The sequence below is a fragment of the Engystomops pustulosus genome, chromosome 2 (genome assembly GCF_040894005.1).
Source record: "Engystomops pustulosus chromosome 2, aEngPut4.maternal, whole genome shotgun sequence".
Taxonomy (NCBI): Eukaryota; Metazoa; Chordata; class Amphibia; order Anura; family Leptodactylidae; genus Engystomops; species Engystomops pustulosus.
This window is the reverse complement of record NC_092412.1, coordinates 12,893,806-12,916,422: the sequence shown is the minus strand read 5'-3', so window position 1 is coordinate 12,916,422 and position 22,617 is coordinate 12,893,806. Positions and strand designations below refer to the sequence as shown.

At 53.7% G+C, this 22,617-nt stretch overlaps 9 protein-coding genes across 12 annotated transcripts in view; 1 reads left to right on the top strand and 8 right to left on the bottom strand.

Annotated features, from left to right (window-relative positions):
* LOC140119790 (uncharacterized) overlaps positions 1 to 22,617 on the bottom strand; it is an 822,703-nt gene that overhangs the window by 653,364 nt on the left and 146,722 nt on the right. The gene's annotated exons all lie outside the window — the stretch shown is intronic.
* On the bottom strand, positions 344 to 754 carry LOC140116915 (histone H3). Its single transcript, XM_072133345.1, has one exon. It carries the CDS (start codon positions 752 to 754, stop codon positions 344 to 346), a length of 411 nt encoding a protein of 136 aa, XP_071989446.1.
* On the bottom strand, positions 1,401 to 2,072 carry LOC140119885 (histone H1A-like). The gene has a single exon (XM_072139317.1). It carries the CDS (start codon positions 2,070 to 2,072, stop codon positions 1,401 to 1,403), a length of 672 nt encoding a protein of 223 aa, XP_071995418.1.
* LOC140119920 (histone H2A type 1-like) lies at positions 7,690 to 9,599 on the bottom strand. Its single transcript, XM_072139357.1, has one exon. The coding sequence runs from the start codon at positions 9,597 to 9,599 to the stop codon at positions 9,207 to 9,209; it is 393 nt and encodes a 130-aa protein (XP_071995458.1). The 3' UTR covers positions 7,690 to 9,206.
* Positions 9,890 to 10,689, top strand: LOC140119936 (histone H2B type 1-O). Its single transcript, XM_072139373.1, has one exon. The coding sequence runs from the start codon at positions 9,911 to 9,913 to the stop codon at positions 10,289 to 10,291; it is 381 nt and encodes a 126-aa protein (XP_071995474.1). The 5' UTR covers positions 9,890 to 9,910; the 3' UTR covers positions 10,292 to 10,689.
* Positions 11,300 to 11,611, bottom strand: LOC140116914 (histone H4). The gene has a single exon (XM_072133343.1). It carries the CDS (start codon positions 11,609 to 11,611, stop codon positions 11,300 to 11,302), a length of 312 nt encoding a protein of 103 aa, XP_071989444.1.
* LOC140116913 (histone H3) lies at positions 12,489 to 12,899 on the bottom strand. Its single transcript, XM_072133342.1, has one exon. The coding sequence runs from the start codon at positions 12,897 to 12,899 to the stop codon at positions 12,489 to 12,491; it is 411 nt and encodes a 136-aa protein (XP_071989443.1).
* On the bottom strand, positions 13,546 to 14,217 carry LOC140119875 (histone H1A-like). Its single transcript, XM_072139305.1, has one exon. The coding sequence runs from the start codon at positions 14,215 to 14,217 to the stop codon at positions 13,546 to 13,548; it is 672 nt and encodes a 223-aa protein (XP_071995406.1).
* LOC140119919 (histone H2A type 1-like) lies at positions 20,427 to 22,336 on the bottom strand. The gene has a single exon (XM_072139356.1). It carries the CDS (start codon positions 22,334 to 22,336, stop codon positions 21,944 to 21,946), a length of 393 nt encoding a protein of 130 aa, XP_071995457.1. The 3' UTR covers positions 20,427 to 21,943.

The following is a 22,617-nucleotide window of genomic DNA, read 5'->3' as shown; positions in this document are numbered from 1 at the left end:
CTGTGCTGCGGCAGAACACGTTCTATACCGTTGTTATTAATTGTATAGCGCCATCATATTCCGTTGCGCTTTACAAACCGTAGGGGAAACAAGCCATTACATTAGCGAGATATATGTTATTGTGACGTCATGTCAGGAACGACGGGATTCAGAGATTCCTGTCACGGGGGGAGGGGACACCGCTGACAGCACTAGCAGCCGCGGCGTCTCCCTGCAGATGGGCATGAGGCCTGGGAGCGGCCACAGGGTACACTTGAGGTTATTGAGCTCGTCCTGTAGAGGATGTGGGTGGCTCTGAAAAGAGCCTTTGTGTTGTGTGGGACGGTACCCGCCCGGGGAGGACTTAGGCCCTCTCGCCGCGGATCCTGCGGGCCAGCTGGATGTCTTTGGGCATGATGGTGACTCTCTTGGCGTGGATGGCGCACAGGTTAGTGTCCTCGAAGAGGCCGACCAGATAGGCCTCGCTGGCCTCCTGCAGCGCCATGACGGCAGAGCTCTGGAAGCGCAGGTCGGTCTTGAAGTCCTGAGCGATCTCTCTGACCAGGCGCTGGAAGGGCAGCTTCCTGATGAGCAGCTCGGTGGACTTCTGGTAACGGCGGATCTCGCGGAGAGCCACGGTGCCGGGGCGGTAGCGGTGAGGCTTCTTGACTCCGCCGGTGGCGGGCGCGCTCTTCCTGGCGGCCTTGGTAGCCAGCTGCTTGCGGGGCGCTTTGCCTCCGGTGGACTTGCGGGCGGTCTGCTTGGTTCTGGCCATGGTTCTCTCTCACACACAGATAGCGGTGATATGTGGAAACGGGAACTGAGCGCAATATTTATGCTCCCGCACTCGTCCTCATTGGCTCAGGGATAGCCCGCCCCATCGATTCCATTGGCTTGTTTATAAGCCCGCCGAAACACAGGGAAAGACAGCGAGCAGCCATTGGCTAACAGCGGCCGATCGACGTAACTTCCGCTGATAACGTCCCCTCCTGCGTGGAAGTGTCAACCGCTGCCCCAATCACTGCAGAGCCCGGTGCCGCTCCTGTACCCCCCAGCACCCGTCCTCCTGTCATTGCTCCTGGCCCCCCCGCCTGTAATGAATGAGGAGGACGCGCGGGCACATAGATCCCCATCACCTCCCGCTCTCTACTCTGCGGCCCCGTCCCCCCTGTAGACGCTGTAAGCCCTCGTCCCCTCCCTGGATGCTCTGTCCCCCCATAGTGAGCGGACGACTCATGTGGAAGTCCGGCCACGTCCCCGGGAGTGTGACGCTGGTGGCGGCGGGGGGCTGGAGGGGTATGACCCGGCGGCTTATACTGTGCGGCGGGCTGTGGGTAAGAGCTCTGTCGGGGAGGAGGTGGTGGCTCTGAGAAGAGCCTTTGTGGGGGGGTTTATATGGAAGGGCACAGGGCGGCTCCCGCTTACTTCTTGGCCGCGGGCTTCTTGGCTTTAGTAGCGGCCTTCTTCTTAGCCGGGCTCTTGGCGGCAGCAGCTTTGGGCTTGGACGCCTTCTTAGCCGGGCTCTTGGTGACTTTCTTGGGCTTCGGGGCGGCCTTAGGCTTCTTGGCCGCTTTCTTGGGGCTCTTGGCCGCCGCTGCTGCAGGCTTCTTGGCCTTTTTGGGGCTCTTGGCGGCGCTGGGAGCCTTCTTGGGCTTCTTAGGAGACTTGGGCGCTTTCTTGGCGCTGGCGGCGGCCGGCTTCTTGGGCTTGGCCGCTGCGGGCTTCTTCTTGGCCGCCTTGTCCTTGGTGTCGAGCTGCTTCTTGTTGAGCTTGAAGGAGCCGGAGGCGCCGCTGCCTTTGACCTGGAGCAGGGTGCCCTTGGTGACCTGCGACTTGATGGCCAGCTTGAGGCGGCTGTTATTCTTGTCGACGTCGTAGCCGCCGGCAGCCAGGGCCTTCTTGAGGGCGGCCAGGGACACCCCGCTGCGCTCCTTGGAGGCGGACACGGCTTTGATGATGAGCTCGGAGACGCTGGGGCCGGAGGGCTTCTTGGCGCTCTTCTTGGCGGCAGCGGCCTTCTTGGGCTGCTTCTTGGCCTTGGCGGCCGGTTCGGCGGCAGGGGGAGCTGCGGCGGCGGGCGCGGTTTCTGCCATCTTCAGATATGAAGGGACTCGCACACAAAACTCTGCTGACAGTTCGTGAATCGCGAGCAGCGCGCTCTCCCGCCTCTTATATCTACAACGGCGGCGCTCTGATTGGCTGCCGAGTGGCATCGTCCTCCGCCCCTATTGGCTGACACTGAGCGCCGCTGCCGACTCCCTCCATCCGGGCCTGAGGGAAGCTCCGCTCTGCCCGTGTGCTTCCCTGCCCGGGAGAGCAGCCCCTTAGCGGACACCAGCGGACAGGCCCGCGCGCTCCCCCCCTGACTCCCCACTCCCCGACAACCTCTTTGACCGTGTGCAGCCGTCACTGGCGGAGGCGCGGGGCGGGAGCCGGCAGGGGGGCCCCGGGATCTCCGCCATGGTCCTCCCGATCCGCGCATCGCCGTGATTGTGCGGAGATAGCACTGGCGCGGGAGCTGCCGGCTTCTCCTCCCCGCACTTGTCACCGTCACTGGGATCTTCCCCACAGGATCTGCCGCGCACAAGTCTGATTGTCCCATCCGGGGAAGAGCTGGGGCTGCCGAGAGCGCGGGAGGGTAACACACAGGCGGCCCCGGCCTCCCCGTCCTGCCCTGTCCCTGGATAGGACATCCCGAGGAGCTGTCACCGGCCCCGGCCCCGTCCACAGGGACATCCAAGGAGGCCGCAGCCACAATGTATCATCATCCAGTGCCCCCTACATCTACACTATCATCATCCAGTGCCCCCTACGCCAATAATATCATCATCCAGTGCCCCATGCATCATCCCTATCACCATCCAGTGCCCCTTACAACAATACTATCACCATCCAGTGCCCCCTCCATCATCACTATCATCATCCAGTTCCCCCTGCATCATCGCTATCATCATCATCATCCAGTGCCCCCTGCATCATCACTATCATCATCCAGTTCCCCTGCATCATCACTATCATCATCCAGTGCCCCCTGCATCATCACTATCATCATCCAGTTCCCCTTACATCATCACTATCATCATCCAGTTCCCCTTACATCATCACTATCATCATCCAGTTCCCCTTACATCATCACTATCATCATCCAGTGCCCCCTACATCATCACTATCATCATCCAGTGCCCCCTGCATCATCACTATCATCATCCAGTGCCCCCTGCATCATCACTATCATCATCCAGTTCCCCTTACATCATCACTATCATCATCCAGTTCCCCTTACATCATCACTATCATCATCCAGTTCCCCTTACATCATCACTATCATCATCCAGTGCCCCCTGCATCATCACTATCATCATCCAGTTCCCCTTACATCATCACTATCATCATCCAGTGCCCCCTACATCATCACTATCATCATCCAGTGCCCCCTGCATCATCGCTATCATCATCATCATCCAGTGCCCCCTGCATCATCACTATCATCATCCAGTTCCCCTGCATCATCACTATCATCATCCAGTGCCCCCTGCATCATCACTATCATCATCCAGTTCCCCTTACATCATCACTATCATCATCCAGTTCCCCTTACATCATCACTATCATCATCCAGTGCCCCCTACATCATCACTATCATCATCCAGTGCCCCCTGCATCATCACTATCATCATCCAGTGCCCCCTGCATCATCACTATCATCATCCAGTTCCCCTTACATCATCACTATCATCATCCAGTTCCCCTTACATCATCACTATCATCATCCAGTTCCCCTTACATCATCACTATCATCATCCAGTGCCCCCTACATCATCACTATCATCATCCAGTGCCCCCTGCAATAACAGTATCATCATCCATTGCCCCCTGCACCAATACTATCATCATCCAGTGCCCCCTACATCAACACTATATTCATCCCTTGACCTCTGCAACAACACTATCATCATCTAGTGCCCCCTGTAATAACAATACAGTCATCCAGGACCCCCTACTGCAATGATGCCCCTTCAATAACTGTAGAATCGCCCAGTGTCCCCTACAATAACACTTCAAATATTGTGTGTGTGTGTGTGTGTTGTGTGTGTCGTGTGATGTGAGAGGTATTATAATAATAATAACAATTCTTTATTTATATAGCGCACACAGATTACGCAGCGCTGCACAAAGCATATCAAATTTTGGTCCCTGTCCCCAAGGGGCTCACAATCTAAACAACCTACCAGTATGTTTTGGAGTGTGGGGGGAAAGCCACGCAAACACAGAGAGAACATACAAACTCTTTGCAGATGTTGACCTGGGTGGGACTTGAACCCAGGACTCCAGTGCTGCAAGGCAGAAGTGCTACCCACTCAGCCACCATGCTGCTGTATGATATGTATATATTAACAGTCCGGTTGGCTGTGGTGTGAGGAGTAAGGCTCACGGGTGGACCGCTTCATCCTTACATCAACGTTATGGCTGGACCCTCTCTCCCACTGCCATAAATAACAGTATATTTGCAATATGTGGCAGCACAGTGCATTTCGTTATCCAGGTGGAGGCACAGTGTAGAGATCTTCTTCAAGGAGCCAATGTGACGTCTGGGGAAAAATTCTTCAGCAATAAGTCATGGAGGGGAAAGGTCACCACGGACCATGTTCTGAACCCAGAGGAGAAGACAAGTCACCTATGAAGTCCAACATTCTGCTTCTATCCGTGACAAATCAGTACTGCAGTCACAGACTAGCCGCCTAGATTGTGATACAACTCTGCTTATTTAGTGTAGTGTCAGTGAGCCAAGTCTACGGTCCTGACCTAGTGTGGAAACCCCGAGGTGGGGTTGACAAGTTGAGATAGAAAGTCTAGTTCGAGATGGAGTTCACTGTGAGGAAGACGCTGTGCTCCCGGGGGCTGCTTCCAGCAGGCGGAAGGCACTTTCAAGTTGGGCTTCTGTCTGACCTGTGACAATTTTGTTACTTTTACACATTAATACCCCCTTCTGCAAACGTCGTCGTCGACGGCGGCGGCAAAAGTAGGTGGGAAGTGAACTGGTCCATTGCACCCCCTGTGATGGGGAGGGTCAGTCAGGTTGTTGTTTTTTAGTTTGTTTGTTTTTTCTTGTCTCAGATAAAGTAAGGGTGATGGTACACAGTCCGTAAAATCTCCTATGAAGGAGATTGGAGGAGTCCATTTCTCCTTTCTCTGGGAGTGAGTTGAATGTGGTGGTGCTCCCGATCTGCGCCTGGCTGTGAATGTGCGGAGATGAAACTACTCGGGGAGCCGCCAGCCTCTCCTCCCCCGCCCCACCGGATCTGTGGCTGGGCGGTGGTCACTGTAATCCGTTATTAGGAATGTCGTCAGCATTTTGTAATCGTCGTGTTGGTGCTGACGCTTCCCAACCTGAGTCTGATTGGTGGACTTGGAACAGTTTTGCTCTCGCCTATAGCTTTTGATGTCAGTGGGCCTCATTTATCATAACGATCAGCAATCTAAGGGTGAGCTCTTACATTTGTTGTTGCAGCTACCGTGGAACACTGTGACTATTGTCTAATTTGAGGAACGGTGACTATAGGCCAGTGTTGGCGAACCTATGGCACGGGGCCCTCTTTGTGGGCACCCAGGCCACATGTCCCCAGCACTGAGTTCACCAGACATGACTTAAAGAATTCACCTGCAGGCACAGGCAATGTACCAGTTAGGGCCAGCAATATTTGGACAGTGACACAAGTTTTGTTGTTTTTAGCTGTTTACAAAACCATGTTCAGAAATACAATTCTATATATAATATGGGCTGAAAGTGCACACTCCCAGCTGCAATATGCGAGTTTCCACATCCAAATGGGAGAAAGGGTTTAGGAATCCTAGCTCTGTAATGCATAGCCTCCTCTTTGTCAAGGGACCAAAAGTAATTGGACAATGGACTCTAAGGGCTGCAATTAACTCTGAAGGCGTCTCCCCCGTTAACCTGTAATCAATGAAGTAGTTAAAGGGTCTGGGGTTGATTCCAGGTGGTTGGTTTTGCATTTGGAAGGCTGTTGCTGTGACCAGACAACATGCGGTCAAAGGAACTCTCAATTGAGGTGAAGCAGAACATCCTGAGGCGGGAAAAAAAGAAATAATCCATCAGAGAGATAGCAGACATGCTTGGAGCAGCAAACTCAACAGTCGGGTACATTCTGAGAAAAAAAGGAATTGGCTGGTGAGCTTGGGCCTGAGCGTCCACGGATGACAACAGTGGTGGATGATGGCCGCATACTTTCTCTGGTGAAGAAGAACCCGTTCACAACATCAACTGAAGTCCAGAACACTCTCAGTGAAGTCCAGAACACTCTCAGTGAAGTCCAGAACACTCTCAGTGAAGTCCAGAACACTCTCAGTGAAGTCCAGAACACTCTCAGTGAAGTAGCGGTATCTGTTTCTAAGTCAACAATAAAGAGAAGACTCCATGAAAGTAAATACAAAGGGTTCACATCTAGATACAAACCATTCATCAATTCCAAAAATAGACAGGCCAGAGTTAAATTTGCCGAAAAACACCTCAAGGAGCCAACTCAGTTCTGGAAAAGTATTCTATGGACAGATGAGACAAAGATCGACCTGTACCAGAATGATGGGAAGAAAAAAGTTTGGAGAAGAAAGGGAACGGCACATGATCCAAGGCACACCACATCCTCTGTAAAACCTGGTGGAGGCAACGTGATGGCGTGGGCATGCGTGGCTTTCAATGGCACTGGGTCACTTGTGTTTATTGATGACATAACAGCAGACAAGAGTAGCCGGATGAATTCTGAAGTGTACCGGGATATACTTTCAGCCCAGATTCAGCCAAATGCTGCAAAGTTGATCGGACGGCGCTTCATAGTACAGATGGACAATGACCCCAAGCATACAGCCAAAGCTACCCAGGAGTTCATGAGTGCAAAAAAATGGAACATTCCGCAATGGCCAAGTCAATCACCAGATCTTAACCCAATTGAGCATGCATTTCACCGGCTCAAATCCAGACTTAAGACGGAAAGACCCACAAACAAGCAAGACCTGAAGGCTGCGGCTGTAAAGGCCTGGCAAAGCATTAAGGAGGAGGAAACCCAGCGTTTGGTGATGTCCATGGGTTCCAGACTGAAGGCAGTGATTGCCTCCGAAGGATTCGCAACAAAATATTGAAAATAAAAATATTTTGTTTGGGTTATGTTTATTTGTCCAATTACTTTTGAGCTCCTAAAATGTGGAGTGTTTGTAAAGAAATGTGTACAATTCCTACATTTTCTATCAGATATTTTTGTTCAACCCTTCAAATTAAACGTTACAATCTGCACTTGAATTCTGTTGTAGAGGTTTCATTTCAAATCCCATGTGGTGGCATGCGGAGCCCAACTCGCCAAAATTGTGTCACTGTCCAAATATTTCTGGCCCTAACTGGTAGCTGCCTCTCTCAAAGTTTTATTTCAAAGCAACACATCCTCGGCTTCTTCGGACTGTAGTAAGAGTAAGATTGAGAAGGTACGGGCAGGTGCCGTTTATTGATGATGGTCTTCTTCTATTGGATTTGTGGTAGAACAGAGAGTTACTGCTTAAATTGCTGTGTTGGCACTTTGCAATAAATATGTGCGTGTTTGTTGTCATTTGGGCACTCGGTCTCGAAAAGGTTTGCCATCACTGCTATAGGCCAGTGATGGCGAACTTTTTAGCGGCCGAGTGCCCAAACTGCAACTCAAACCCCACTTATCTATCGTGAGGTGCCATCCAAAAATTAAAGCAGTAACTTATTGCTCCCTGTTCTTCATCAACTTTCAATCATATTGGCCTCCTGAGGACAGCAACACAGTAGAAAAAGCTGGAAAATTGTCATCATTTCAGCTTCTTTCCCGTGTCCCTCTGTACACAGAGAATAGTGGGGCCAGTAGGAGGTCCTCCAAAGAGAATTCGGCCCCGTCTACTCATTCTCCCTCTTCCTACTGTCCCTAGTAACGAAGTAAGTATCAAAATATGACTGAAAGCAGCATCTTTTAAGTTGCTTGGAACTGCAGGAAGATCCTTGTGTGCTGGGGCGATGGCCCAAGTGCCCACAGAAAGGGCACTGAGCGCCGCCTCTGGCACCCATGCCATAGGTTCGCCACCACTGCTATAGGCTATTGCAGCGTCGCTGTGACTTGCCTACTGTGGCGGCCGATGTGACTATATTGGCTAATGTGGGACACTGAGATTATTATGGCTACTGAGGGGGCGCTGTGCTTAATTTGGCTGACGGGCGGGACAGGCTTTTGGCTATTTTGTCTAATGTGGTAGAACGGATACCATTTTGGCTACAGTTGGGTCACTGACTACAGTATGACAATCTTGGCTACTCTGGGGTCACTGTGACCATAGGCTACTTGGGGGCAATATGGCTGCCGCGAGGTCAGGTGTTGTGACTATTTTTGGCTACGGTAGGATCTGGCACTGTAGTTATATTGGCCAATGTGGTAGCATCGTGAATCTTTTGAGTCCTCCTGTGAGGCAGGTGCTGGACTATATTTGCTAACGTGACTTTGCTTTTGTGGGGAAGGCACTGTGACCCGGGGCAATGGAAGCCGTGACCAACCTCCCAGCGCACTGTTTAGCCTGGCCAGACTCCTTTCCCCGTTCACTGCTAAATTGCTACCAAGACCGGGAGGCTGTCAATATAAGTAGTCGCCCCTCCTAGATCCCCCTCTCCTCCTAACTTCCAGGAAAGGCGCCACCTGGTGGACAATCCTGCAGGTCTAAGTTCTCCAGCAACTGAATTTCCCGCTCGTTCTCCCCTTGTGACGTCAGCGGCAGCCGGCTCTCCGGCAGCTTCACTGTACACACAGAGCCGTTAGTCTCCACGTAAGAAGCGGGCAGCAGCCGCAGCTCTGTCCCTGCCAGGAGCCCGAGTGTCCTCCATGCCTGCCCGCCCCATAGAGATGCCGTGCCCGTCCGGGAGAACGCAGCGACCTCCGATGACGGAGAGGCGGGGGTGCAGCCTGCAGGGCGAGCGGTCACATCCCCGGTGTATGTAGCCTGTAGCTACTAGTGACAGCGGCAGCAGAGGGATAGAGGCGGGGAGCGCAGACACATAGCGGTGCAGAGGAGAGTACAGGATCAGTACAGTATAGAGAGAGTGTGTGATGTACCGGGGAGACACCCGGGGCTGCCGCTCTGTCAGGAGGAGGTGGGTGGCTCTTAGAAGAGCCTTTGTGTGTAGTGGGGATCGGGTGCTGGAGCAGCGGCGGCGGCGCTCACTTGCTCTTGGCGGGCTTGCTGCTCTCGGTCTTCTTGGGCAGCAGCACGGCCTGGATGTTGGGCAGGACGCCTCCCTGGGCGATGGTGACTCCTCCCAGCAGCTTGTTGAGCTCCTCGTCGTTGCGCACGGCCAGCTGCAGGTGGCGGGGGATGATGCGGGTCTTCTTGTTGTCCCGGGCGGCGTTGCCGGCCAGCTCGAGGATCTCAGCGGTGAGGTACTCGAGCACGGCGGCCAGGTAGACGGGAGCGCCGGCCCCGACTCTCTCGGCGTAGTTGCCCTTGCGGAGGAGCCTGTGCACACGACCGACGGGGAACTGCAGGCCGGCCCGGGATGAGCGGGTCTTGGCCTTAGCGCGGACCTTTCCTCCTTGTTTGCCACGTCCAGACATGATGCTAGAGATTCAGTACGACTGATGCCGCTCAGCCGCCTCCTGCCGCCTCTTATACCTTCCCGCCTGCTCCTCACTCTCTGTCATTGGCCGGATTGAAATCCTACCAATAGAGGCGCGGCTCATAGACTCACCAACCAGCATTAGGAGGCGTGGTTCAGCAGTGAACACACAGAGCACATGACTCGTTCCTCCAATAGCAGGGCGAGCAGCCGGCGTCGCTCATTTACATAGCCCGGCTATAAATACCGCGGCGCGGGGAGGTGCGGGACATTGTTCTCCGTGTCTCGGATAATAGTAACCGCCGCATCATGCCTGATCCCGCCAAGTCCGCCCCAGCGCCCAAGAAGGGCTCCAAGAAAGCCGTCACCAAGGCCCAGAAGAAGGACGGCAAGAAGCGCAAGAGGTCCAGGAAGGAGAGTTACGCCATCTACGTCTACAAGGTGCTCAAGCAGGTGCACCCCGACACCGGCATCTCCTCCAAGGCCATGGGCATCATGAACTCCTTCGTCAACGACATCTTCGAGCGCATCGCAGGGGAAGCCTCCCGCCTGGCTCACTACAACAAGCGCTCCACCATCACCTCCCGGGAGATCCAGACCGCCGTCCGCCTGCTGCTGCCCGGAGAGCTGGCCAAGCACGCCGTGTCCGAGGGCACCAAGGCCGTCACCAAGTACACCAGCGCCAAGTAAGCGCCTGCCTGCCTACCCGGCACCTCAAACACCCCAAAGGCTCTTCTAAGAGCCACCCACCCTCTCCACAACAGAGCTCACCCTTCTATCTCACTCCATGTGACCGTCACTCCTGCTCACCCCATCCCGGGTACATTCCGGGGGCCGGTGATACAGGGACATACGGGGCGGAATGTTCTAACTTTCCCCGAGTGCAATCATGTACACAGCGCCATAGTGATGACACCTAAGTGAATCTAAGCGACATTACATGGTTATTGGGACAAACATGAAGGATAAATAGCCGTGAAGGGGGGGCCTTAATGACAGGCAGGCGCGCGCCCGCTCGTCAGTGTTTGACTGACGACTTTAATTATTAGAGTAGATGCGGAGCCCTGTACAGGAAGCCACGAGTGACTGTGTGTCAGACGCTTCTTGCGGCCGTGCCCTATAACGCGTGACAAGGCTTACAACTCCGCAGATGCCCGGGCAGTGCATAGACACTCAATGTTGTGGCAGTCGCATCGCCATCGCGCTGCAACTCACAGGCTTCAGAAGCCATGGGCGGCAGCGCGGCGGGAAGATTGTGCAGCGCGGCTCCGTTGTGCGGGGGAGGGGAAATTGAGCGTGAAATTTAAATGCGACTCTGGCGCGCACAGCCACACCCGCGATATCTCCATCAGCCGCGCTCCAGCCCCCTCCTCCTCCGATCGGTGAGATGTTGTGCAGCAGCCGCGGCTTGTATGTATGTGACACTGCCCGGGCCCTTCTCTAATTAGCGTCCAGAATCCGCACTGCACCGGCTCGAGCCCCATCACCGGGGAGCACGACGATAAGTTATGTTCCTGTAGCGCCATCACTTTCCGCAGCGCCTTTTAAGTCACAGGAGACAACTGGAGGGAAAGTGATGAGTGACAGTACAGACAGTGGTATGAAACAAGCATCAGAGTGCGAGCTCTTCTCTAGGAGGAGGTGGGTGGCTCTGAAAAGAGCCTTTGGGTGTGAGATGGAGCCGGGTGGGTACGAGTCTTAACCTCCGAAGCCGTAGAGAGTGCGGCCCTGGCGCTTGAGCGCGTACACCACGTCCATGGCGGTGACGGTCTTCCTCTTGGCGTGCTCGGTGTAGGTGACAGCGTCGCGGATGACGTTCTCCAGGAACACCTTGAGGACGCCGCGGGTCTCCTCGTAGATGAGGCCGGAGATACGCTTGACGCCTCCTCTGCGAGCCAGGCGGCGGATGGCAGGCTTGGTGATTCCCTGGATGTTATCACGCAGCACCTTCCTGTGCCTCTTGGCGCCTCCTTTTCCGAGCCCCTTTCCTCCTTTGCCGCGTCCAGACATGTTCTTTGTTGTGTGTGAGACAACGAATGTGGACGGGGCTGCCGAGGTCTCCTTTATATACACAATGAGAGGACCAGATAGAGGACTACTGGTGATGACGAAGGGGCGTGTCCTTGGTCTCTCCTCCCCCTTACCACCTATTGGCTGAATAGTGAACGTGTTATAATTTTGAATTCCCCGCTCTTTCTACAATCCCTGCTTCATCGATGTGTGCAGGGCGGCCCCCAGCACAAAGACTCCCGGCCTCATGAGGGCGGCGGGCAATCCGAGGGGTGCAGTTCTAGCTGTACATAGAGATGATCTATAGAAAGGGCAGATCTAGATGTAAGTGGAGATGAAATATAGAAAGAGCAGATGTAGCTAGGACTGGAGTAGCCGAGGAGCGCAGCAGTGGCTGTAACTGAGGAGGCAGGGAACCCATAGAGCTCGCACTGTGACCAGAGGGGCAGAGCGGGGAGCGCAGCTGCGGGTGTGACCAGGGAGGCAGAACGGGGAGCTCGGCAGTGACTAGTTATTATATGTGAGGTTTAGGGTCTGTGCTGCGGCAGAACACGTTCTATACCGTTGTTATTAATTGTATAGCGCCATCATATTCCGTTGCGCTTTACAAACCGTAGGGGAAACAAGCCATTACATTAGCGAGATATATGTTATTGTGACGTCATGTCAGGAACGACGGGATTCAGAGATTCCTGTCACGGGGGGAGGGGACACCGCTGACAGCACTAGCAGCCGCGGCGTCTCCCTGCAGATGGGCATGAGGCCTGGGAGCGGCCACAGGGTACACTTGAGGTTATTGAGCTCGTCCTGTAGAGGATGTGGGTGGCTCTGAAAAGAGCCTTTGTGTTGTGTGGGACGGTACCCGCCCGGGGAGGACTTAGGCCCTCTCGCCGCGGATCCTGCGGGCCAGCTGGATGTCTTTGGGCATGATGGTGACTCTCTTGGCGTGGATGGCGCACAGGTTAGTGTCCTCGAAGAGGCCGACCAGATAGGCCTCGCTGGCCTCCTGCAGCGCCATGACGGCAGAGCTCTGGAAGCGCAGGTCGGTCTTGAAGTCCTGAGCGATCTCTCTGACCAGGCGCTGGAAGGGCAGCTTCCTGATGAGCAGCTCGGTGGACTTCTGGTAACGGCGGATCTCGCGGAGAGCCACGGTGCCGGGGCGGTAGCGGTGAGGCTTCTTGACTCCGCCGGTGGCGGGCGCGCTCTTCCTGGCGGCCTTGGTAGCCAGCTGCTTGCGGGGCGCTTTGCCTCCGGTGGACTTGCGGGCGGTCTGCTTGGTTCTGGCCATGGTTCTCTCTCACACACAGATAGCGGTGATATGTGGAAACGGGAACTGAGCGCAATATTTATGCTCCCGCACTCGTCCTCATTGGCTCAGGGATAGCCCGCCCCATCGATTCCATTGGCTTGTTTATAAGCCCGCCGAAACACAGGGAAAGACAGCGAGCAGCCATTGGCTAACAGCGGCCGATCGACGTAACTTCCGCTGATAACGTCCCCTCCTGCGTGGAAGTGTCAACCGCTGCCCCAATCACTGCAGAGCCCGGTGCCGCTCCTGTACCCCCCAGCACCCGTCCTCCTGTCATTGCTCCTGGCCCCCCCGCCTGTAATGAATGAGGAGGACGCGCGGGCACATAGATCCCCATCACCTCCCGCTCTCTACTCTGCGGCCCCGTCCCCCCTGTAGACGCTGTAAGCCCTCGTCCCCTTCCTGGATGCTCTGTCCCCCCATAGTGAGCGGACGACTCATGTGGAAGTCCGGCCACGTCCCCGGGAGTGTGACGCTGGTGGCGGCGGGGGGCTGGAGGGGTATGACCCGGCGGCTTATACTGTGCGGCGGGCTGTGGGTAAGAGCTCTGTCGGGGAGGAGGTGGTGGCTCTGAGAAGAGCCTTTGTGGGGGGGTTTATATGGAAGGGCACAGGGCGGCTCCCGCTTACTTCTTGGCCGCGGGCTTCTTGGCTTTAGTAGCGGCCTTCTTCTTAGCCGGGCTCTTGGCGGCAGCAGCTTTGGGCTTGGCCGCCTTCTTAGCCGGGCTCTTGGTGACTTTCTTGGGCTTCGGGGCGGCCTTAGGCTTCTTGGCCGCTTTCTTGGGGCTCTTGGCCGCCGCTGCTGCAGGCTTCTTGGCCTTTTTGGGGCTCTTGGCGGCGCTGGGAGCCTTCTTGGGCTTCTTAGGAGACTTGGGCGCTTTCTTGGCGCTGGCGGCGGCCGGCTTCTTGGGCTTGGCCGCTGCGGGCTTCTTCTTGGCCGCCTTGTCCTTGGTGTCGAGCTGCTTCTTGTTGAGCTTGAAGGAGCCGGAGGCGCCGCTGCCTTTGACCTGGAGCAGGGTGCCCTTGGTGACCTGCGACTTGATGGCCAGCTTGAGGCGGCTGTTATTCTTGTCGACGTCGTAGCCGCCGGCAGCCAGGGCCTTCTTGAGGGCGGCCAGGGACACCCCGCTGCGCTCCTTGGAGGCGGACACGGCTTTGATGATGAGCTCGGAGACGCTGGGGCCGGAGGGCTTCTTGGCGCTCTTCTTGGCGGCAGCGGCCTTCTTGGGCTGCTTCTTGGCCTTGGCGGCCGGTTCGGCGGCAGGGGGAGCTGCGGCGGCGGGCGCGGTTTCTGCCATCTTCAGATATGAAGGGACTCGCACACAAAACTCTGCTGACAGTTCGTGAATCGCGAGCAGCGCGCTCTCCCGCCTCTTATATCTACAACGGCGGCGCTCTGATTGGCTGCCGAGTGGCATCGTCCTCCGCCCCTATTGGCTGACACTGAGCGCCGCTGCCGACTCCCTCCATCCGGGCCTGAGGGAAGCTCCGCTCTGCCCGTGTGCTTCCCTGCCCGGGAGAGCAGCCCCTTAGCGGACACCAGCGGACAGGCCCGCGCGCTCCCCCCCTGACTCCCCACTCCCCGACAACCTCTTTGACCGTGTGCAGCCGTCACTGGCGGAGGCGCGGGGCGGGAGCCGGCAGGGGGGCCCCGGGATCTCCGCCATGGTCCTCCCGATCCGCGCATCGCCGTGATTGTGCGGAGATAGCACTGGCGCGGGAGCTGCCGGCTTCTCCTCCCCGCACTTGTCACCGTCACTGGGATCTTCCCCACAGGATCTGCCGCGCACAAGTCTGATTGTCCCATCCGGGGAAGAGCTGGGGCTGCCGAGAGCGCGGGAGGGTAACACACAGGCGGCCCCGGCCTCCCCGTCCTGCCCTGTCCCTGGATAGGACATCCCGAGGAGCTGTCACCGGCCCCGGCCCCGTCCACAGGGACATCCAAGGAGGCCGCAGCCACAATGTATCATCATCCAGTGCCCCCTACATCTACACTATCATCATCCAGTGCCCCCTACGCCAATAATATCATCATCCAGTGCCCCATGCATCATCCCTATCACCATCCAGTGCCCCTTACAACAATACTATCACCATCCAGTGCCCCCTCCATCATCACTATCATCATCCAGTTCCCCCTGCATCATCGCTATCATCATCATCATCCAGTGCCCCCTGCATCATCACTATCATCATCCAGTTCCCCTGCATCATCACTATCATCATCCAGTGCCCCCTGCATCATCACTATCATCATCCAGTTCCCCTTACATCATCACTATCATCATCCAGTTCCCCTTACATCATCACTATCATCATCCAGTTCCCCTTACATCATCACTATCATCATCCAGTGCCCCCTACATCATCACTATCATCATCCAGTGCCCCCTGCATCATCACTATCATCATCCAGTGCCCCCTGCATCATCACTATCATCATCCAGTTCCCCTTACATCATCACTATCATCATCCAGTTCCCCTTACATCATCACTATCATCATCCAGTTCCCCTTACATCATCACTATCATCATCCAGTGCCCCCTGCATCATCACTATCATCATCCAGTTCCCCTTACATCATCACTATCATCATCCAGTGCCCCCTACATCATCACTATCATCATCCAGTGCCCCCTGCAATAACAGTATCATCATCCATTGCCCCCTGCACCAATACTATCATCATCCAGTGCCCCCTACATCAACACTATCATCATCCAGTGCCCCCTGCATCATCGCTATCATCATCATCATCCAGTGCCCCCTGCATCATCACTATCATCATCCAGTTCCCCTGCATCATCACTATCATCATCCAGTGCCCCCTGCATCATCACTATCATCATCCAGTTCCCCTTACATCATCACTATCATCATCCAGTTCCCCTTACATCATCACTATCATCATCCAGTGCCCCCTACATCATCACTATCATCATCCAGTGCCCCCTGCATCATCACTATCATCATCCAGTTCCCCTTACATCATCACTATCATCATCCAGTTCCCCTTACATCATCACTATCATCATCCAGTGCCCCCTGCATCATCACTATCATCATCCAGTTCCCCTTACATCATCACTATCATCATCCAGTGCCCCCTACATCATCACTATCATCATCCAGTGCCCCCTGCAATAACAGTATCATCATCCATTGCCCCCTGCACCAATACTATCATCATCCAGTGCCCCCTACATCATCACTATCATCATCCAGTGCCCCCTGCATCATCGCTATCATCATCATCATCCAGTGCCCCCTGCATCATCACTATCATCATCCAGTTCCCCTGCATCATCACTATCATCATCCAGTGCCCCCTGCATCATCACTATCATCATCCAGTTCCCCTTACATCATCACTATCATCATCCAGTTCCCCTTACATCATCACTATCATCATCCAGTGCCCCCTACATCATCACTATCATCATCCAGTGCCCCCTGCATCATCACTATCATCATCCAGTGCCCCCTGCATCATCACTATCATCATCCAGTTCCCCTTACATCATCACTATCATCATCCAGTTCCCCTTACATCATCACTATCATCATCCAGTTCCCCTTACATCATCACTATCATCATCCAGTGCCCCCTACATCATCACTATCATCATCCAGTGCCCCCTGCAATAACAGTATCATCATCCATTGCCCCCTGCACCAATACTATCATCATCCAGTGCCCCCTACATCAACACTATATTCATCCCTTGACCTCTGCAACAACACTATCATCATCTAGTGCCCCCTGTAATAACAATACAGTCATCCAGGACCCCCTACTGCAATGATGCCCCTTCAATAACTGTAGAATCGCCCAGTGTCCCCTACAATAACACTTCAAATATTGTGTGTGTGTGTGTGTTGTGTGTGTCGTGTGATGTGAGAGGTATTATAATAATAATAACAATTCTTTATTTATATAGCGCACACAGATTACGCAGCGCTGCACAAAGCATATCAAATTTTGGTCCCTGTCCCCAAGGGGCTCACAATCTAAACAACCTACCAGTATGTTTTGGAGTGTGGGGGGAAAGCCACGCAAACACAGAGAGAACATACAAACTCTTTGCAGATGTTGACCTGGGTGGGACTTGAACCCAGGACTCCAGTGCTGCAAGGCAGAAGTGCTACCCACTCAGCCACCATGCTGCTGTATGATATGTATATATTAACAGTCCGGTTGGCTGTGGTGTGAGGAGTAAGGCTCACGGGTGGACCGCTTCATCCTTACATCAACGTTATGGCTGGACCCTCTCTCCCACTGCCATAAATAACAGTATATTTGCAATATGTGGCAGCACAGTGCATTTCGTTATCCAGGTGGAGGCACAGTGTAGAGATCTTCTTCAAGGAGCCAATGTGACGTCTGGGGAAAAATTCTTCAGCAATAAGTCATGGAGGGGAAAGGTCACCACGGACCATGTTCTGAACCCAGAGGAGAAGACAAGTCACCTATGAAGTCCAACATTCTGCTTCTATCCGTGACAAATCAGTACTGCAGTCACAGACTAGCCGCCTAGATTGTGATACAACTCTGCTTATTTAGTGTAGTGTCAGTGAGCCAAGTCTACGGTCCTGACCTAGTGTGGAAACCCCGAGGTGGGGTTGACAAGTTGAGATAGAAAGTCTAGTTCGAGATGGAGTTCACTGTGAGGAAGACGCTGTGCTCCCGGGGGCTGCTTCCAGCAGGCGGAAGGCACTTTCAAGTTGGGCTTCTGTCTGACCTGTGACAATTTTGTTACTTTTACACATTAATACCCCCTTCTGCAAACGTCGTCGTCGACGGCGGCGGCAAAAGTAGGTGGGAAGTGAACTGGTCCATTGCACCCCCTGTGATGGGGAGGGTCAGTCAGGTTGTTGTTTTTTAGTTTGTTTGTTTTTTCTTGTCTCAGATAAAGTAAGGGTGATGGTACACAGTCCGTAAAATCTCCTATGAAGGAGATTGGAGGAGTCCATTTCTCCTTTCTCTGGGAGTGAGTTGAATGTGGTGGTGCTCCCGATCTGCGCCTGGCTGTGAATGTGCGGAGATGAAACTACTCGGGGAGCCGCCAGCCTCTCCTCCCCCGCCCCACCGGATCTGTGGCTGGGCGGTGGTCACTGTAATCCGTTATTAGGAATGTCGTCAGCATTTTGTAATCGTCGTGTTGGTGCTGACGCTTCCCAACCTGAGTCTGATTGGTGGACTTGGAACAGTTTTGCTCTCGCCTATAGCTTTTGATGTCAGTGGGCCTCATTTATCATAACGATCAGCAATCTAAGGGTGAGCTCTTACATTTGTTGTTGCAGCTACCGTGGAACACTGTGACTATTGTCTAATTTGAGGAACGGTGACTATAGGCCAGTGTTGGCGAACCTATGGCACGGGGCCCTCTTTGTGGGCACCCAGGCCACATGTCCCCAGCACTGAGTTCACCAGACATGACTTAAAGAATTCACCTGCAGGCACAGGCAATGTACCAGTTAGGGCCAGCAATATTTGGACAGTGACACAAGTTTTGTTGTTTTTAGCTGTTTACAAAACCATGTTCAGAAATACAATTCTATATATAATATGGGCTGAAAGTGCACACTCCCAGCTGCAATATGCGAGTTTCCACATCCAAATGGGAGAAAGGGTTTAGGAATCCTAGCTCTGTAATGCATAGCCTCCTCTTTGTCAAGGGACCAAAAGTAATTGGACAATGGACTCTAAGGGCTGCAATTAACTCTGAAGGCGTCTCCCCCGTTAACCTGTAATCAATGAAGTAGTTAAAGGGTCTGGGGTTGATTCCAGGTGGTTGGTTTTGCATTTGGAAGGCTGTTGCTGTGACCAGACAACATGCGGTCAAAGGAACTCTCAATTGAGGTGAAGCAGAACATCCTGAGGCGGGAAAAAAAGAAATAATCCATCAGAGAGATAGCAGACATGCTTGGAGCAGCAAACTCAACAGTCGGGTACATTCTGAGAAAAAAAGGAATTGGCTGGTGAGCTTGGGCCTGAGCGTCCACGGATGACAACAGTGGTGGATGATGGCCGCATACTTTCTCTGGTGAAGAAGAACCCGTTCACAACATCAACTGAAGTCCAGAACACTCTCAGTGAAGTCCAGAACACTCTCAGTGAAGTCCAGAACACTCTCAGTGAAGTCCAGAACACTCTCAGTGAAGTCCAGAACACTCTCAGTGAAGTAGCGGTATCTGTTTCTAAGTCAACAATAAAGAGAAGACTCCATGAAAGTAAATACAAAGGGTTCACATCTAGATACAAACCATTCATCAATTCCAAAAATAGACAGGCCAGAGTTAAATTTGCCGAAAAACACCTCAAGGAGCCAACTCAGTTCTGGAAAAGTATTCTATGGACAGATGAGACAAAGATCGACCTGTACCAGAATGATGGGAAGAAAAAAGTTTGGAGAAGAAAGGGAACGGCACATGATCCAAGGCACACCACATCCTCTGTAAAACCTGGTGGAGGCAACGTGATGGCGTGGGCATGCGTGGCTTTCAATGGCACTGGGTCACTTGTGTTTATTGATGACATAACAGCAGACAAGAGTAGCCGGATGAATTCTGAAGTGTACCGGGATATACTTTCAGCCCAGATTCAGCCAAATGCTGCAAAGTTGATCGGACGGCGCTTCATAGTACAGATGGACAATGACCCCAAGCATACAGCCAAAGCTACCCAGGAGTTCATGAGTGCAAAAAAATGGAACATTCCGCAATGGCCAAGTCAATCACCAGATCTTAACCCAATTGAGCATGCATTTCACCGGCTCAAATCCAGACTTAAGACGGAAAGACCCACAAACAAGCAAGACCTGAAGGCTGCGGCTGTAAAGGCCTGGCAAAGCATTAAGGAGGAGGAAACCCAGCGTTTGGTGATGTCCATGGGTTCCAGACTGAAGGCAGTGATTGCCTCCGAAGGATTCGCAACAAAATATTGAAAATAAAAATATTTTGTTTGGGTTATGTTTATTTGTCCAATTACTTTTGAGCTCCTAAAATGTGGAGTGTTTGTAAAGAAATGTGTACAATTCCTACATTTTCTATCAGATATTTTTGTTCAACCCTTCAAATTAAACGTTACAATCTGCACTTGAATTCTGTTGTAGAGGTTTCATTTCAAATCCCATGTGGTGGCATGCGGAGCCCAACTCGCCAAAATTGTGTCACTGTCCAAATATTTCTGGCCCTAACTGGTAGCTGCCTCTCTCAAAGTTTTATTTCAAAGCAACACATCCTCGGCTTCTTCGGACTGTAGTAAGAGTAAGATTGAGAAGGTACGGGCAGGTGCCGTTTATTGATGATGGTCTTCTTCTATTGGATTTGTGGTAGAACAGAGAGTTACTGCTTAAATTGCTGTGTTGGCACTTTGCAATAAATATGTGCGTGTTTGTTGTCATTTGGGCACTCGGTCTCGAAAAGGTTTGCCATCACTGCTATAGGCCAGTGATGGCGAACTTTTTAGCGGCCGAGTGCCCAAACTGCAACTCAAACCCCACTTATCTATCGTGAGGTGCCATCCAAAAATTAAAGCAGTAACTTATTGCTCCCTGTTCTTCATCAACTTTCAATCATATTGGCCTCCTGAGGACAGCAACACAGTAGAAAAAGCTGGAAAATTGTCATCATTTCAGCTTCTTTCCCGTGTCCCTCTGTACACAGAGAATAGTGGGGCCAGTAGGAGGTCCTCCAAAGAGAATTCGGCCCCGTCTACTCATTCTCCCTCTTCCTACTGTCCCTAGTAACGAAGTAAGTATCAAAATATGACTGAAAGCAGCATCTTTTAAGTTGCTTGGAACTGCAGGAAGATCCTTGTGTGCTGGGGCGATGGCCCAAGTGCCCACAGAAAGGGCACTGAGCGCCGCCTCTGGCACCCATGCCATAGGTTCGCCACCACTGCTATAGGCTATTGCAGCGTCGCTGTGACTTGCCTACTGTGGCGGCCGATGTGACTATATTGGCTAATGTGGGACACTGAGATTATTATGGCTACTGAGGGGGCGCTGTGCTTAATTTGGCTGACGGGCGGGACAGGCTTTTGGCTATTTTGTCTAATGTGGTAGAACGGATACCATTTTGGCTACAGTTGGGTCACTGACTACAGTATGACAATCTTGGCTACTCTGGGGTCACTGTGACCATAGGCTACTTGGGGGCAATATGGCTGCCGCGAGGTCAGGTGTTGTGACTATTTTTGGCTACGGTAGGATCTGGCACTGTAGTTATATTGGCCAATGTGGTAGCATCGTGAATCTTTTGAGTCCTCCTGTGAGGCAGGTGCTGGACTATATTTGCTAACGTGACTTTGCTTTTGTGGGGAAGGCACTGTGACCCGGGGCAATGGAAGCCGTGACCAACCTCCCAGCGCACTGTTTAGCCTGGCCAGACTCCTTTCCCCGTTCACTGCTAAATTGCTACCAAGACCGGGAGGCTGTCAATATAAGTAGTCGCCCCTCCTAGATCCCCCTCTCCTCCTAACTTCCAGGAAAGGCGCCACCTGGTGGACAATCCTGCAGGTCTAAGTTCTCCAGCAACTGAATTTCCCGCTCGTTCTCCCCTTGTGACGTCAGCGGCAGCCGGCTCTCCGGCAGCTTCACTGTACACACAGAGCCGTTAGTCTCCACGTAAGAAGCGGGCAGCAGCCGCAGCTCTGTCCCTGCCAGGAGCCCGAGTGTCCTCCATGCCTGCCCGCCCCATAGAGATGCCGTGCCCGTCCGGGAGAACGCAGCGACCTCCGATGACGGAGAGGCGGGGGTGCAGCCTGCAGGGCGAGCGGTCACATCCCCGGTGTATGTAGCCTGTAGCTACTAGTGACAGCGGCAGCAGAGGGATAGAGGCGGGGAGCGCAGACACATAGCGGTGCAGAGGAGAGTACAGGATCAGTACAGTATAGAGAGAGTGTGTGATGTACCGGGGAGACACCCGGGGCTGCCGCTCTGTCAGGAGGAGGTGGGTGGCTCTTAGAAGAGCCTTTGTGTGTAGTGGGGATCGGGTGCTGGAGCAGCGGCGGCGGCGCTCACTTGCTCTTGGCGGGCTTGCTGCTCTCGGTCTTCTTGGGCAGCAGCACGGCCTGGATGTTGGGCAGGACGCCTCCCTGGGCGATGGTGACTCCTCCCAGCAGCTTGTTGAGCTCCTCGTCGTTGCGCACGGCCAGCTGCAGGTGGCGGGGGATGATGCGGGTCTTCTTGTTGTCCCGGGCGGCGTTGCCGGCCAGCTCGAGGATCTCAGCGGTGAGGTACTCGAGCACGGCGGCCAGGTAGACGGGAGCGCCGGCCCCGACTCTCTCGGCGTAGTTGCCCTTGCGGAGGAGCCTGTGCACACGACCGACGGGGAACTGCAGGCCGGCCCGGGATGAGCGGGTCTTGGCCTTAGCGCGGACCTTTCCTCCTTGTTTGCCACGTCCAGACATGATGCTAGAGATTCAGTACGACTGATGCCGCTCAGCCGCCTCCTGCCGCCTCTTATACCTTCCCGCCTGCTCCTCACTCTCTGTCATTGGCCGGATTGAAATCCTACCAATAGAGGCGCGGCTCATAGACTCACCAACCAGCATTAGGAGGCGTGGTTCAGCAGTGAACACACAGAGCACATGACTCGTTCCTCCAATAGCAGGGCGAGCAGCCGGCGTCGCTCATTTACATAGCCCGGCTATAAATACCGCGGCGCGGGGAGGTGCGGGACATTGTTCTC

Bases quoted from the DNA above. Each gene is read 5' to 3' on its own strand.
- LOC140119936 (XM_072139373.1), top strand. From the start codon at position 9,911: ATGCCTGATCCCGCCAAGTCCGCCCCAGCGCCCAAGAAGGGCTCCAAG.
- LOC140119885 (XM_072139317.1), bottom strand. From the start codon at position 2,072: ATGGCAGAAACCGCGCCCGCCGCCGCAGCTCCCCCTGCCGCCGAACCG.
- LOC140119919 (XM_072139356.1), bottom strand. From the start codon at position 22,336: ATGTCTGGACGTGGCAAACAAGGAGGAAAGGTCCGCGCTAAGGCCAAG.
- LOC140119920 (XM_072139357.1), bottom strand. From the start codon at position 9,599: ATGTCTGGACGTGGCAAACAAGGAGGAAAGGTCCGCGCTAAGGCCAAG.
- LOC140116913 (XM_072133342.1), bottom strand. From the start codon at position 12,899: ATGGCCAGAACCAAGCAGACCGCCCGCAAGTCCACCGGAGGCAAAGCG.
- LOC140116915 (XM_072133345.1), bottom strand. From the start codon at position 754: ATGGCCAGAACCAAGCAGACCGCCCGCAAGTCCACCGGAGGCAAAGCG.
- LOC140119875 (XM_072139305.1), bottom strand. From the start codon at position 14,217: ATGGCAGAAACCGCGCCCGCCGCCGCAGCTCCCCCTGCCGCCGAACCG.
- LOC140116914 (XM_072133343.1), bottom strand. From the start codon at position 11,611: ATGTCTGGACGCGGCAAAGGAGGAAAGGGGCTCGGAAAAGGAGGCGCC.